The sequence below is a fragment of the Haliotis asinina genome, chromosome 12 (assembly GCF_037392515.1).
Source record: "Haliotis asinina isolate JCU_RB_2024 chromosome 12, JCU_Hal_asi_v2, whole genome shotgun sequence".
NCBI classification, from domain to species: domain Eukaryota; kingdom Metazoa; phylum Mollusca; class Gastropoda; order Lepetellida; family Haliotidae; genus Haliotis; species Haliotis asinina.
Genome location: NC_090291.1, coordinates 55,183,117 through 55,198,955, shown reverse-complemented (window position 1 = coordinate 55,198,955; position 15,839 = coordinate 55,183,117). Strand labels below are relative to the sequence as shown.

At 39.0% G+C, this 15,839-nt stretch overlaps 1 protein-coding gene across 1 annotated transcript; it reads left to right on the top strand.

Moving 5' to 3' along the window:
* Nucleotides 1–1,237: 1,237 nt before the first annotated feature.
* Nucleotides 1,238–14,046, top strand: LOC137257953 (uncharacterized). The gene is made up of 5 exons (XM_067795467.1): nucleotides 1,238–1,302; nucleotides 4,004–6,467; nucleotides 9,241–9,611; nucleotides 10,641–10,735; nucleotides 11,821–14,046. The coding sequence occupies exons 2-4, from the start codon at nucleotides 4,020–4,022 to the stop codon at nucleotides 10,720–10,722; spliced, it is 2,901 nt and encodes a 966-aa protein (XP_067651568.1). The 5' UTR covers nucleotides 1,238–1,302; nucleotides 4,004–4,019; the 3' UTR covers nucleotides 10,723–10,735; nucleotides 11,821–14,046.
* Nucleotides 14,047–15,839: the final 1,793 nt, after the last annotated feature.

Genomic DNA, 15,839 nt, shown 5'->3' with positions numbered 1-15,839 from the left:
GTGAGAACGGGCGTTTACCTGAAATCCTGCATACTGTTGAAACGATCCATCAACGTATGATCTCTGTTCATTGATACACAGTCTTGTGGACATTTTCAGGCATGCACTTAAAGTACTTCAGTGTAGTTCATTTATGAGTGAGACTTCCATTACACCTTACCTCATAAATTCACGTGGTGTTTAACGCATGTTGTGGAACTTGAGCGTGGTTGAACCTTACCAGTACGTTCAGATGCAACACCAAGGTGTTGAATGAATGAATGAATGAATGAATGAACGAACGAACGAACGAACGAATATCGTCATGCATTCTGTGTGAACATCCCTACACTTACGTACTTTTGCCAGCTGGTACACTGATTGGACTCATAAATTGATCATCTGGACGCCAAGCCGAGTATCGCCGGATGCTGAATGCCTAGATCACTAGATCCATTACGTACGTGTGTCTATATGCAGTTAACTAATACAGTAAATGCAATCCGGGAATATGCATTTGCAGGAAGTAATCTCAAATAAAGGTATCATGACAACGTACGTATTTAATGTTGGTGTTTTTGTGAAAAAGGCATTATGCTACATTTGGTAAGATTTGGTATACAAATTGTCAGTTCGGTAAAAAATATCGGGGATATTATGTGAGTGTCCATGCCACACTAAGTGCCTGATGTGGGTTTCTCCCGAGCGAGAGCGAAGTATATATTGATATTTAGGCACGAGCGTCGTAAACATGGTATGAGATAGGCACAAACATAATATTCTGCTTATTACAGAAGTGGTCAAATTCATGAACATATACCCAATTCAACTTTCAAAGATGGGCTGACTACCCGCCGTCGCAAGCATGTACAACGTCACAGACGAAGCGTCACGTCATAGCATTGTGCATGACGTCACGTCACCATGACGAAGTGATGTTTTGCCCTAGGGTATCATATGAAAATTATGAACCCCGATACTTTCGCTGTCGTAGGTAATAAACGCCACTATACGGTATATTCATTGAGTTCATTCGCATTAAAGTAATTAATTATGTTACCACTTTAAGTTCCTAAACAAGTTATCATGATGATGTAACAAAAGCTTCAGAAAATCTGTCATCTGCTTAACGATGAATACACTTCCCGGTTCTCAGCAAAAAAAATCAAGAGTATTTCCTCTTGAGTAATACATTTCATACCATAGAGCCAGCGGCAAAAGCCACGCACTAGCCATGTTGTGTTGACTGCGCATGCGTGGAGCTATATCGCTTCATGTCGACAAGCTTACAACGCCCTCCAGTGTCAAATTTTGTTACCAAAGGTAAGCCCATACAGACGTGGTTACCCACAAATACAACCAAATCTAGTGAATTTGTTATCGGACTGTAGGCAATAAATGTACAAAAATAAGAAATGTAGTCATACTGAACGGTTACGTTTAGGAGAAGTGGAAAGGTGTAGTTATCTCACTGCGGATGTAAATGCGTCCGCCATTTTGTATGAAAAGGGCGAGAAACACTTTCAAGGCAATATTAGTGCTCCAAAGTTCTGACGAATGATCAGAATTCTTAAAATAAGGATACGGATTCCATCTATGAACAATGTATGATCAGTGTGGTGAGGATTAAATCCCCGATGTTTCCCTAGACTCCATTATTATTCGCGCACGACCTGCTGTCTGCTCCCGGGTCGGTGTTTTCGCAGAGGGCGCTGGCATGGCGGTGGGGGCGCTGAGTGTCACCCTTGTATCCTCCTAGCGGCCAAATCTTACTTCACTACCCTAAACTCTTGATAGAAGGAAGGGAGACACACTCCATTGATGCAAGGTTTTAAAAAATGATGAAAAATTCCCCAACATCATGAACATGTTCAGGACAACGACACCATTCCTAAGAACACATACAAACCACAGACTATAAACATGGACCGAATGAAGAGATCAAATATTGAATAAAACATGTAGACGAACTGCTTACAATTTATTGATAATCAGGTGGAACACGATTGGATCTTGTGGAATTTCCGGTATATTGTTTCACAAAGTCATATTTGTGTAATAATGTGATCACATCATAAGTGTCTCTGAAAAATGTTCATCACAAATTCATGTGCAAGCCTGACCAGAAAAAAACCCAAACCAAATACACAGAAACTTTTCATTGTTATTTATTTGTTGGGTATTATAAACCATTCTACTCTTTCTGTATTTACCAAAGGAGTAGTGGATAGGGAGGTAATCAATAGATGTGGAAATTAGTTTCACTTGTAATAATACCCATTCGCTGCGCTACAATACTATTGGAGAAAAATATCTACAACTATTTCCAGAGAGACAGCTGATCGTATAAAGTCTGAAGTAAGGAGCAAGACAAAAAGTGTGGGGTTTTGGAGACCATTTATTAAATATGTCCAAAGATTCAGTGACAAAACTGTGTCATGGTGCTAAGTATTGGTCATGAAATCAAGAGCTTCATTTTCACAGGTACATGGAAACAACTGGTTTGAAATGATACATTAAACATTGTCCATGGCCAAGTGATGTACAGACAAGTCACATTCTTCTTGATCCCCAGCTTGTTTATTGCAGCGTACAGCCATTCACTTCTTCATCAGACAGTAAAGTAGCGTGTTGTCTCAAGTCGGGTGGTTGTTGCTTTCTGCTTTTAAATCCAAGGAACTTTGCTGTTTTGTTCTTAATTAGTGGCTCTTGAATATCATTCACACATATTTCGAAACTTCACTCACAGATTATCCCCATACAGTGAAAAACACAGTTACAGCTGCTTAGCTAAACAGGCCAGATAAGTAAACAGTATTCAGGGACTTGGAAAGAGAACTTTGACAATGGGCCATTTTCAGGATTAGTAGCCATTTCCTGAATTCAGAATGGGCCACTGCCCTTATAATTAACCTCAAAATATTAAAGGGCCATTTTTCATTCTAATGTGCAAACAGTCCCATGGCAGCTGCCTTTTCTCATCCCTGAGTATTCTTTGGTCCCATCATTAATTATCACCAATAGAGTCTGGTTCACTAAATTTGGATAAGTAAAAATACTGTTTAAGAAAACGTCCTTTGATGGTCCCTGGAAGTGTATTACTTAAGTAAAGACACCAGATCACTAAACAAGCAGTCACCACATAATCCAACATGAGGGGCACGTGCCAGTCTCCATGTGACAATACACAACAACTGGAGGCCAGTCCTGATCAGTTGGTCATTGTTTGATGTATCTTGCAAATATCAATCTGTAGACCAGTTAGGAATGCCAGTGAGTTTATCCAATTTACATGATGAATAACATGAAGCAGGCTGCCATCAAGTTCACATGAGAAGTAATAAAGGCTGAAATCAAAGGTAAACACGAATTTGTGGTCAGTTGAGGACAAATTCACTGCACATATAGAAATTGATGATGGTTTGACAAAGTCAGATGTTGCACAGACATTTCAGTATACCCACTGAAACTTTGTATAATGGATCTGAAATTTGGATAAAAGTAAGAAATGCCACTAGTCCGGTTTTCTGTTTTTCTGCTGTATTCCTGTACATGCAGATGGTTGTCATTTCCAGGTTTTGATAAATTTGTGTAAGTAAAATACCTAGTATGTAAACAATTTTGGCAAGTCCATTGAAATTTTACTTATCAGGTTACCACTGTACTTGTCTCACTTGTCATGAGATTACAACAAGAAAGTACTTGGACTCCTAGATCTTAAGACAACCTGTCTTCAAGTGTTCCTTTCCAGTATTCTTTAGTGATATGTATACTGAACTCATTCACCCAAACAGTTTTGTTTTGGAGTTAATTTCACCACCACAGTTTGTTATTATATTTGTCTTGTGAGCATGAAATCAAGGCCCAGTCCATATTGACACTTGTGTCATTATTTATCAGCCCACTTTGATCTAAAAATGAATGTTTAATTAGTACTTCTTGAGGTTACATATGCTTTGATGTTGTCATTTCATTGTTTATCAATTATCTGATTCTATTTATGAGATGAATCCTGTATTTTCAGATAAGAGAGCGGAGCCATGGACCAGGTGGCTGGGGTATCACCAGCCTCTGGACAGAATTTAAATGACCTTCAAAACTACTTGGTAACCTTTAACAAGGAAATCGAAGGAGAACAGACACCAGGGTCTCAACAAATACGTCCTGTGCAGATCTCCACTGAACATAACAAGGGTCAAGAGGTCATACAAGATGCTGCTGTTGCTCTTGCAGGAGGTGACCCAACAACTTCTCAAGCACAGGCTGTAGGTGGATTCTACAAGGAACAGGGTATCATTGATGGGAACCTAGAGGGAGCTGCAGTTCAGCTCATTCAGGGTATAGTTTCTGCCCCATTGACAGGGGCTGAACAGGTGCCAGATGATACTTCTGCTCTTGTTGGTGTGGAAAAGTCTGAAGCAGATGCCATCAATTCCCAGTACCAGACATACATTGCTGATTTAGCAGGAGATGGAACACAAATTATTGGTGGGTTGGATGCCTCAGTTTCTACCCAGGAAATCAGTTCTTCCATGGTCCAGAATTTGATGAATCCTGCAACAGCAGGGAATATTATAAGGATTGTATCCATGGGAGCTGATGGTCAGATGCAGTTCGTCAGTGAAGAGATTCCACATGGTACTGAACTCACGGAGGTACCCAAAGAACTATCTACTCAAAGTGTAGAAGGCATTGAACAACCTGATGTTATTGATGGAACAGATCCAGTTGCAGTGTTGGCCTCAATTGCAGCTAATACCTCCAATGCTGTGAATCATCTTCAGGCAGTTCCAGTAAGTCAAAGTGAGATGCATAATGCTCAGCTTGTGGCCCTCCAGAACTCTGCTGACAGCTCTCAGCCGCAGCTTGTGGCTGTGCAGGCTGGTGATGGAGTGGATGAGACTCTACAAGTTATCGGTGCAGCTGAAGGTGCTACTGACAATTCTGTTGTCTTCAATGCTGGTAACTCATTCCAGACTGTTACTATTGTTCCTTCTGAAGTTGGGAAGGATGGTGAGGTGAGCTACGTGCTGATAGTTTCACAGCCAGATGGAGAAAAAGATGCAAGTGGTAAACCTATTACGACTGACATGTCTGTGTTTGACTTTAAAGAAGAGGCCCGTGAAATCAGCACGGAAGAGATAATTGATGAGGATGGAACAACCAAACGAATCTTGAAAATAACACCAAAGAGAGCATTTGCTACAGGATCTCCAAATCAACTGATGTGTCATTATTGTAACTACACAAGTCCAAAGAGGTATCTGCTATCTCGGCATATGAAGTCTCATTCTGAAGAACGTCCACATAAGTGTACTATCTGTGAGCGAGGTTTCAAGACAATTGCATCATTGACTAATCATGTGAACACTCACACTGGTCACAGGCCACACAAGTGCAAGGACTGTGATGCAGCATTCACAACATCTGGTGAGCTTGTGCGCCATATTAGGTACAGGCATACTTTTGAGAAGCCGCACAAGTGTTTAGTTTGTGACTATGCGAGTGTTGAGCTCAGCAAGTTAAAGAGACACATGCGCTCTCATACAGGTGAACGACCATATCAGTGCCCTCACTGTGCATATGCAAGTCCGGACACATACAAATTGAAGCGTCATCTACGCATCCATACTGGCGAGAAACCATATGAATGTGATGTTTGCAATGCTCGATTTACTCAGAGTAACAGCTTGAAAGCCCACAAACTTATACATTCCGGAGACAAACCTGTGTACCAGTGCGATCTATGTCCAACAACTTGTGGACGGAAAACAGATCTGAAAATACATATCCAAAAACTTCACACTAGTGAAAGACCACTGGTGTGTCGCAAATGTAACAAAACTTTCCCAGATCGCTATTCCTATAAAATGCACAACAAGAACCATGACGGAGAGAAGTGTTTTAAATGTGATTTTGAGAATTGTGACTATGCAGCTTTGTCACAGCGCCACCTGGACAGTCACCTGCTAACACACTCTGGGATTAAACCCTTTGAGTGTGACGAATGTGATCAGACATTCCGCCAGAAACAGCTTCTGAGACGACACAAGAATCTTCATCACACCCCAGACTATATGCCTCCTGCACCTAGGGAGAAGATGCATGAATGTTCAGAGTGTGATAGATCATTTGCTCATAAGGGTAATCTTGTACGTCACTTGCAACATCATGGTATAGAATGTAGTATGTCAGATGATGAAGATTCAGAGGCTGGTACCTCTGCAACAAATGTGCCCCAAGTCAATGATCAGCTACACAATAATCTTATGCAGGACTTGCGAGCAGGGAAACTTGGTAATGCTCCTCAAGTTGTTATAGTTCATCCTGATGGACGAGTGGAGGAGTTTTCTTCCAGGTTAGAGTCTGCAGAGAAAGGTGTTGATGAACTCCTAATGGCAATAGACAGCTCTGAGCAGCTGAACATGGACAAGAGTGAGGGTCTTGTTCCCGAAGGTGGTGATGAGTCAGAAGTACAGAATGATGAGGTAATGATTGGTTCTGGCTGTACAGTGTAGTTTAAAGGTCACATGCAACCAAAAAATCAAACATAATTAAAACACATTTATCACTTATTCATGACACATAATATACATTGCTGCTTTTAAAAAAACAAATAAACAAAATTATAAGCGTACAATCGCGATTCAAAAGTGCTATATTTTGTACTTGGGCTTGCTTCCCCCGAAACGAAGCCCTCGGGAGACCGAACCCAGTCTTAGCACCTGGATGTGCACTCAAGTGTAACGACGGATTCTGATTGGCTGTTTCATTTGCTGATCTGCTGAGGGTTCATTGTGTGTACAGACAGATGATCTGTTTGATGGGCATTTTAGAAGTATAGCGAGTCACAAGAAAGTAAGATTCTTTATGGATAACAACTTCTTTTTGTGTACTTGATGCGTCGTTTCAGTATGGATTCAAATACTGTTGTCAAACAAAATCATACACACTAAAACAAGTCGTTATCCATGAAGAATGTATATAGAGATGTTGGGTTTGGAAAATACATGTTCTCCGAATTTGCGCTCGATCCAATCAAAAATGACATCAGTAGAGATGGTAAACTACTGCGTGGCTGGAATCACGAAAAAAGTGAATGTAGTTTGTTTGCAACCCACAGACATGAAAACATGTCATGTGTATCACACGTGCCTAATTACATAATGTGGCAGAGACGGGCCTCGGGTGCACGAGTCATAAATCAACTTATTTTCTTTATGTCGTATACTCTGATAGGTGTTAAGTTCAAATTGCACGTGGTCAATGATTGAAGCTGTGTACTGCATGTTGTCTTTAGCAGACAGACAGGCAGACATACAGGTGTGAATAAACCAGACACTGAGCTTTCTCTGTGCTTACCACAATCAACAAGTTTTTTTTACGTAACGAGTAGACCATTTACTTGTTTGTGTACACACTCAAGATTAGACTACTGCTCACGACCTCAGACGCTGGGCATGCATACTGTTTCAAGTCCCGCGAACCTATTCACTGCGCATGCGTTATGGACGCAGCGCAGCACAGCTGTTGGAACCAGTTTTCCCCCCAACGCTGGGGGGAATTTAGTGAAACGTTTGAACTCCGATTTCGCGGGCTTTTTTTTCATCGCGTTTTTTTTCAACTTTATAGGTTGAATTGGCATTTTTTAGGATTTGTTTCGGTAAGTGCATACCGAAAGGTACCAGAATCTGCAAAGTTGTGTTTTACGTTGCATGTGACCTTTAACAATTCCCAAGTAGCAGATGTTAAAAACCATTTGAAAATTACTTTTATAACTGGTCTCCCACAGCTCATTATGGTTGCCAGAGGTGACTAATGTGATTTTGGTTGATAGATGGCATTGTATCCAGGATGTGTAGAATCATGTTCAAACATCAGTCATTGACTTGTTGTCTTCAGTTTGGTTTGTTTGCTGTTGCTGAGTGTTACATAACATACACACACAAGTTGAAATAGAGGAAAGGAGGGATCAAGAAGTCTGATGGGATTAAAGCACAATTATCAACTACATACTCCACGTGTCATACAGTTCCTGGATATACATACATATGTGCTGTGGAAGTCTGATATATGTGATTTTAGTCATGAATGCAAACAAATGACTTTCAAATCTGAGACCCAAAAAAAAAAAATGTAAACTTTTGATGCCCTTGCATGACAATTACCAAGTTGAAAACAATGAGTTCACTCGAAATACGTTAAAAGAATTAGGGGGTCAGGGTTTACTAAAATAAGTGTACTTATTGGAATTACAATGGCAGTACTTAATAGAGAATGGTGCATTATATTTAATCTGATGGCAGATCAAATGCATTGGCAGTACTTTGTAGAAGCAGTGATCATAGAAACAGACGGTGATGACAGCATTTACTGCCCCATTGTGAGATGAAAAAAACATGATAGCCTCTGTAATTTGTCCTGTTTTGGCAGTTTGGGTTTTGTATTGAACCATTAACTTTTGCTGACAAACTGTTAGAGGTTTAGAGGTGCGTATTGTAAAGAATTTTCATATCATATTCACATTTCATAACTGCAATGCAAAAGCATATATTGCAATATATTGCAAGAAGTTTTTTGTAATAAGACACTACGTATAACTGAGCTGGTGCTTTTCTTAGCAAAAACACAAGAAGGCAAATTCAGCTTTTATTAAAACCTCTCATCATGACAAAATATGAATGTAAATAATGCTTGGCACTAATGAAGACAGTGGTTACTACGATACAAGTTTGAACTACTTTCTCCACTCTGTTATTTTAGACAGCAACTTGACCTGCTGAGAATATATCAGAGGTCACTGGTCATTAATGAGTAAATAGAGCATTAGGACCCAAAACATTGCAAAACACTTGAACAAAAAGTAAGGACTTAACTTCAAACTGAACTTTACAATTCAGTTAAGTGTAAAATCTTTGAAGGGCATTTAGAAGTGGAATGCGTATGAAAAGCACTTGACTTATGGATGCCAACTTCTTTTACAATAAATAAGTTGACATCCATAAGTTTTCCTTTTCTCTGTTAAACGTAATTTTCACCATGATCGTTTCCACCACCAGTACCACAATTGTCACAATCGTCAAGATTTCAGAGTGTTACAAAGTTTTCTGAATGCATGTCTAAATACCGGTTTTTGATCAGGGCATCACAATATGCATCACTTTCATGTCTGAACAGGTGAATACTGGTAAACAGGTTATGCTGCACAGCCTTATAAATGACATGGTGTAAGTTGTGAATATGTTTGATATTCATTTACAGAAAAGAGAAGCAGGGACCCAGGTAGAGATAGATTCTGACACTGATGATGACATTGAAGTAACCTTCCGTCAGCAGAAGACTGCAAAGAAGACCGTGAAGCTTGACCCCCAGAAGCTTGACCCCCAGAAGCTTGACATAGTTGATCTTTACCCAATTAGTGACATGAAAGGCTTGGTGGGGGTTGGCAGTGAGGTGAACAGTAATGTTTCCAAACCTGCTTCCAGCAATACATACGCAGTATTGACAAGCCAACCTAAGACATCTACTCAGACTACGTCATCGATAAATATCCCAAAAATTGTTACTGTGGTTGCACCGAAAGGAAGTGGACCAGACTCACCAACCAAGCACACTTCAAGTGATAGTATAAGGTGAAATGTCATTTGCATCGTTGTATAAGCAATATTTCAAGGCTGTAGCTGGATGCTCTGTAAACACAACATGGGATGAAAATATTTTTACTGTCAGTATATATGTGAATGCATAAATACCACAAAACAAATTTGTATTCGTTGAATATGTCATCTTTTTCAGCATGTATTTTTCTCTAACTTTGCAAGTTAGAACAGAGTTTTGATGGACATTTATGTTAGACAGAAACACAGGCACACACATACCAACCCAATATATAGTGTGTAAAAGAACATGTCATTAAGAGTTGAAATGGGGAAAATATGATTTTAGTAGAAAGAGAGGTAGTTATAGGATTTGGACACTTTACTGGGCTATTGGGATTACATTTGATTTCAAAACGTGCCTAGATCAACTATTTATAGCATGGTTGATGAAGACGGGTGTTTAGTGATCAAGTCATTAAAAAATGTGAGGATACTTTCAGAATAACTCACCAAAGGTGACACTGATATCCTGTCTGATATCCTGAAATTTACCCCCTTCTTACTCATGGGCACTTGCTGCATAGTCAGCCTGGGCGTGGCACTGGTCAGTGCTCATGACACTGATCACTGGATTTTCTGGTCCAGATTTGATTGTGTAAAGGCCACTGTTGCATGTCAGAAGCTTCATCTGGATGGCAGGCTCAGTTGGTAGAGCCGCACATGTTTACTCTTTGATGACTGATGTGTGGATTAAAACCTAACTTTGTCCGTAGATCATATAGGTGACTGTCCTTTGCAGTAGACCAGCAGTGACAAAAGTTGAAAATGGGTCTACTTTGACAGTAAAATAAATAACAAAGCCTGCTTTAGGTGATCACGTCCATGAATGCTGGTAATATCTGAGGGGGAACCATTTTCTATAAGAAAACATGTTTCTTTTGAGAACACAGGCTTATCTCTGCTTTGTTGAAGCACAATACTAAATGATGTCTTGTGGTAATTATGCTATTTTGAGGTTGCATCACTGGAGGAACATAATCAGTACAATGTGTCTACTTTCAGTGCTGTGAAGAGGAAGCAACCTGCTGATGAGGGCTCACCAGCCAAACGAACACGGAAAGCTACTGCAGATGGCAAAGTTTGAGGTAGTAACACTGGTATGTTGTCACACTTTCCTCAGATGTCTTTTTAAACGTGTTGATTTTAATCAGCATATGCCATATGTTACCTGGCCTATACTTACAAGCAAATGGTTTAATCTTGTTGCCAAACCTTTTTTTTCTGAGTAAAGATAAAGCAGTTTTATACTGTGATATGGGCTGTTTATGAAGTAAACAACATTGCCACTGTGTAAACAAAGCAACAGAGTCTAGAAACATCCAGTGGAATATTTCTCTCTACTGTTCTATTATTTCTGGTTGTAAATTCCTACTGGTACTCACTGTACACATGTTCTGCAGGTCCTCATTTTTGTGCCTTTGATTTCCATGTTTAAACTGTCTGTAACATTTGACTGAAACTTTTTGTCAAATCTGACTTGTCCCAGTTACTGTTTTAATATTGGCTTTTGAATTGAACATGTAGTGGTGGAGTGTGTAGATGGCTTGGGACTTTTGTCCACATAAACTTTACCAAGATATGACTATACTCTAATGAAGCAGGTTTATGAAGATTTGTTGTTATGAAATGTTATCCCATCTGTGAATAGTTAATCCTGTTTGACTTTCATCTTTAGTCTGTGTGCTGTCGTGTTCATGTATTCTCTCTCTCAGATTGTGACTATAAGTTGATCGATTGACCTCAATGCATCGCACGTTATTAAACGTTTGGTGATGCACTCTTATCTTACTTCGCGTAGTCACTGAGGTGTGGCAGGGTAATGTGACTTTTGTACTCCCAGCTGGCAGGTGTACATGGTATTTTATCAGAGTCCCGTGAACCAATAAAAGCTAGACTTTCTTACATGAGGCTCGATTATGTTAATTCTCCATCTACTATGTGTTTTGTCTTGAAGGATCTGTCACACCGAAGAACCTGGTTTGATTCCTTACAGCGATAATGCTGCAATATTGCAAAAGCGGCATAAAACGATACTCATTCATTGTTGAAGGATCATTATTCAGTCTTGCTACAGTACAGTATAAGGATCTTTACTGAGACATCACTATTACACTGAAGTGGAAAAGTTGTCGGCTGTGTATATTGTGTCTAATTGGTTAAGATGTTGTTGATTGTTTTTCAGACATGACAACATTATTGCTGCCTGCAGATGTTTTGAATGAAGACAAGTAGCACCTCACCAAGTGAAGTTTACATCGAAAACTGTTAATCGTTTTGAGTTTGGTCACTCAGTTTTCCTTTACGGAAGACCGATAAAATTACCAATTGTATCAATTGTCTAAACTTGTAGTAGCAGGTTTTAAAGTCTGAAAGGATGATGTGACATTGAAAAGTTAACTTTAAGACAGGTGTATTTGATAAGTTCCTGAAATTAAATTAAACTGATGGATGGTAAAGCAAGACATGTTGTCTAGAGTGGCCTTTATCCCATACTGGAAGTGGAAGTGCTATAACATTCCTATCTGTAAGGGAGATAATTTGGATATGTGAGGTTACCTCCCTTTCATAGCCAATCTTTTGAGATTTTACTGTTATGTAAAACTTTGATAGTATTTATTATAGAAGTAAAGCATCTGTCACTGATGCTTTGTCACATTATTTGAGTCTTTGTGTCCAGTATTATAGTTCTATTTGTATGCTTGTCTGTTATTGTTGGTGTGACATTGCTCAGCATCAGATTTTGGAGGAAGTCATCTTTTCAAAGTCAATTTGATTTTTGAGCCCCCTGAATGACATACTGGCATTACTTTAATGTATGTAGTTCCTACTGTCAACAGATGCCACACGCATGGACTACATCCCACAGAGGCCAAGAATAATGATGAGGTTTATCACTGATGTGCTCATGGCTATTTATTAGTTTCCAATGACTCGGGGTGCAAACTGCACAAAACATATATGAAATTAGTTCAGAATTGATTTGTGTTTGAAATGAAAGTTAAAATCTTTTCAAGATCAATCTTTTTCACTCTGTAATTCTTTGTTTGTTTTGTAACTCTACAAATTCTAGTACTTGTTATGTTGAGTCCCATCCAGGATTCAAACTTGCATCCTCAGAGTCAGGCACCTAATCGCTAGCACAGAAAGTCAGCCGTCTAGCCCGCTCAGCCACCGGATGGGATTCAACATAAAAAGTACTAGAATTTGTACTTTACTAAGAAAGTGAAATCCCAAGTATGACATGTTGCATTTGACCTCTTTCTAAATGGCATAGTGTAATCATAAATGTGCATGTTCTATAATGTAGGTATGTGAGTTGTATAATAAGGTACTCCTGTATACAGGAAGACTGGGGTTGTGATGCAGCATCGACATGCTACTGATTGTTGTACTAGAGTCTCTAAGGACAGTTTCCATTGGCATTACGTGTATGTTAAGGTTTCTTGTTATTTGTTTGAAACCTTGCCTCATTCTGTGTTGATATTTGGTGTATCAAGACATTGGTTAACTCTGGTGCAGTTATCAGCTTCATGAACAGCCTCTATCAACAGCCTCTATCAAGGGATTAAGTATTGAAGTATTATCCTCATAATCTTCATGTTATTTTCTATCTGTATTGGGGAAATGTGTGTAAATGTGTCTTCTTCATTCTTCAATGGGATTTTCAGGATATTATCACCGCTGTTATCCTCAGGCCCCTGTGTCACTGCGAGGATTAGAGATGTTTTTATAAATATAATAATTTTGAGATTACCCCTGACTTAAAATCTTCTGCCATTTGTGGCAAGGTCGTTTTGTTGAGGGTCAAATCGGCTTGCAGTCGACATGTAGAAATAACAATAAAGAAATGGTAGGTATCTTGGATGGTGATCGATAGGTCAATCACACATGACTATGTTTAGATGAAGTTTTAATCAAATGCATGAGATGGTAGTGTAGTGATTGACAAAGCAGGCAGGTGGGGTACACTGAAGTGTCCGGCCTTGTACTGTGAATCTTTTCAAGTTGGGGGTCATCTCAAAATTTATATATTTTTTTTTTTGAACAAAATCTTGCATTGACATGAGAGCCTGTGGGATTATCATGGTATTTGTGCACACTAGAATGACTGTTTTGCCTAGTTTTCTACCAGTGTTTATATAAGCTGTATTTATGTCAGTGTTTGACATAGTCATATTGATTCATATCTGAATTGTATAAATACTTACTCAAAGAGGGGAACATGTAAATGGTGTGTTTGAATGATATTCAACTTCCAGTCGTTATTGTCTGTGTTAAACATCATGACAATACTTCTCTGTTGTTTTAATGTTGATTTGTTACCTATTTGTGTTTTTCGCACCTATCTTGTATATTTGGATCTCACAAAGAAGCCTGTATGCATGGAATAAACTTGTTTATGATCAGTGTAAGGTGTATGTCTCCTTTTGATAGATGAAACTTGTCACACATTTTGACAATATTTTGACATATGTTTCTAGGGGGGTTGACCTATGTTTCTTTGTTGAGATGTATTCACTCACTTTAGCTTCCAATTGATGTAATAAGAACTTATTGCTCCTTATAACTTGCATAAAATTGATACTTTAAACTCCAAGGCGAACAGTCCCCAAACAAAGAATTCTTGCCATATATGGAATGTAAACAACTACTTTGTACATGAAAAACTGTGGTGCAAGTTGTTGGTGCTGAACTGGTTTCAGTCACCAGTCACCAGTCAAGTTGTTGGTGCTGAACTGGTTTCAGTCACCAGTCAAGTTGTTGGTGCTGAACTGGTTCCAGTCACCAGTCAAGTTGTTGATGCTGAACTGGTTTCAGTCACCAGTCAAGTTGTTGGTGCTGAACTGGTTTCAGTCACCAGTCAAGTTGTTGGTGCTGAACTGGTTTCAGTCACCAGTCAAGTTGTGTCTAGGATATTCGCAAAGAGCAGTACAAGGGACATAACTTATGGGGTTTGCTTGAAATGATGTTCAGTGGGTTGAGGGTGCAGATGTCGATTTTAATGCACTAATTCATTTGAATGTTTTAATTTAATACTGTATGTATTCTGAATGTGCAATGTTTTTTTTGGTTATTTTTGAATGAAGAATGTGGTAGTTTCCCTGAGGGCTGATAGTTTGTATTATTGAGAGTGAAATAGTGCCTTTAAGGAAACTTTGTTAGGTGTTAAGTGATTTCCTTTGAAGGTGATTCTCCTACTTTGTCATTTTCAAATTCAGCAGGCTGGATGTTTTGTTGAAAACAGCTTCAAAGAGAGAGTTCTGTGTGAGTTCAGATACTGCATAAAAAAATTTTGAGTTTGACGTCCCATGCAGCAGTCATGAGTGATGTAGTCTGTACAGGTGTGTTCAATATTACTCTAAGGTTTGGGATACTTTTATCTTTATGGGTTAACCAAAATGTGTTTTCAAAATAAGTTAAGTATTCAAAAATAATTACATTTGAATATCCCTACCATAAAATGAGTAGTGTGAGTCCTCTGCATGAACAGTACTTTATGGGTAAGGGTAGGAACACATTTTGGAGGCGGTGAGTCTGCTCTAGGAGTTGATACAGGGGCCACAGTGTTTACTTAAATACCAACAAATTCAAAGTGATATGTACTCAGGCGCAAATCTTATAGTGACATGGAATTGTTCAATTGTCTACGAAATGCCAGACAGATAGACTCCAAAACACCAAACTTGACATGCATGTGCGTGTTTTAGAAACGTAGGGGATGTTGGACTTACAAGATTGATAAAAATACAAATGATGAAGCCAAGGAGGAAACAGATGAAGAGAAATTAAGGGGAAATGTGACAATTTATTCCATTCCTTTGGAAATGCTTCATCTGTATGGATATATATTACTTTTTCACATGCACCGGCATTGGCAAGTAGCATGCTCGCAAATTGAAATATCGTTTGCATGCTCTTAATGGTTTATATGTTACAGTGATATTGGGAATCAGTCATTTCATGAAATTAAAAACAATCGGTCATTTCGTGAAATTACCAAGAGGGCCATTTTGCATAGACCAACAGCAATCAACACACTTCAGTCATTTCATTAAATTTCATTTATCTATATGTGGTGGACAGGGGTTTGTGAGGTGTGGCTTCTTAAGACACAGTAAGTGTCAAACAAACAGGTGTAAATGCTTCAAAGCTCATGTGCTAGAGGCGCTGTTAGTGACAATAGGTGATGTTGAAATTGTG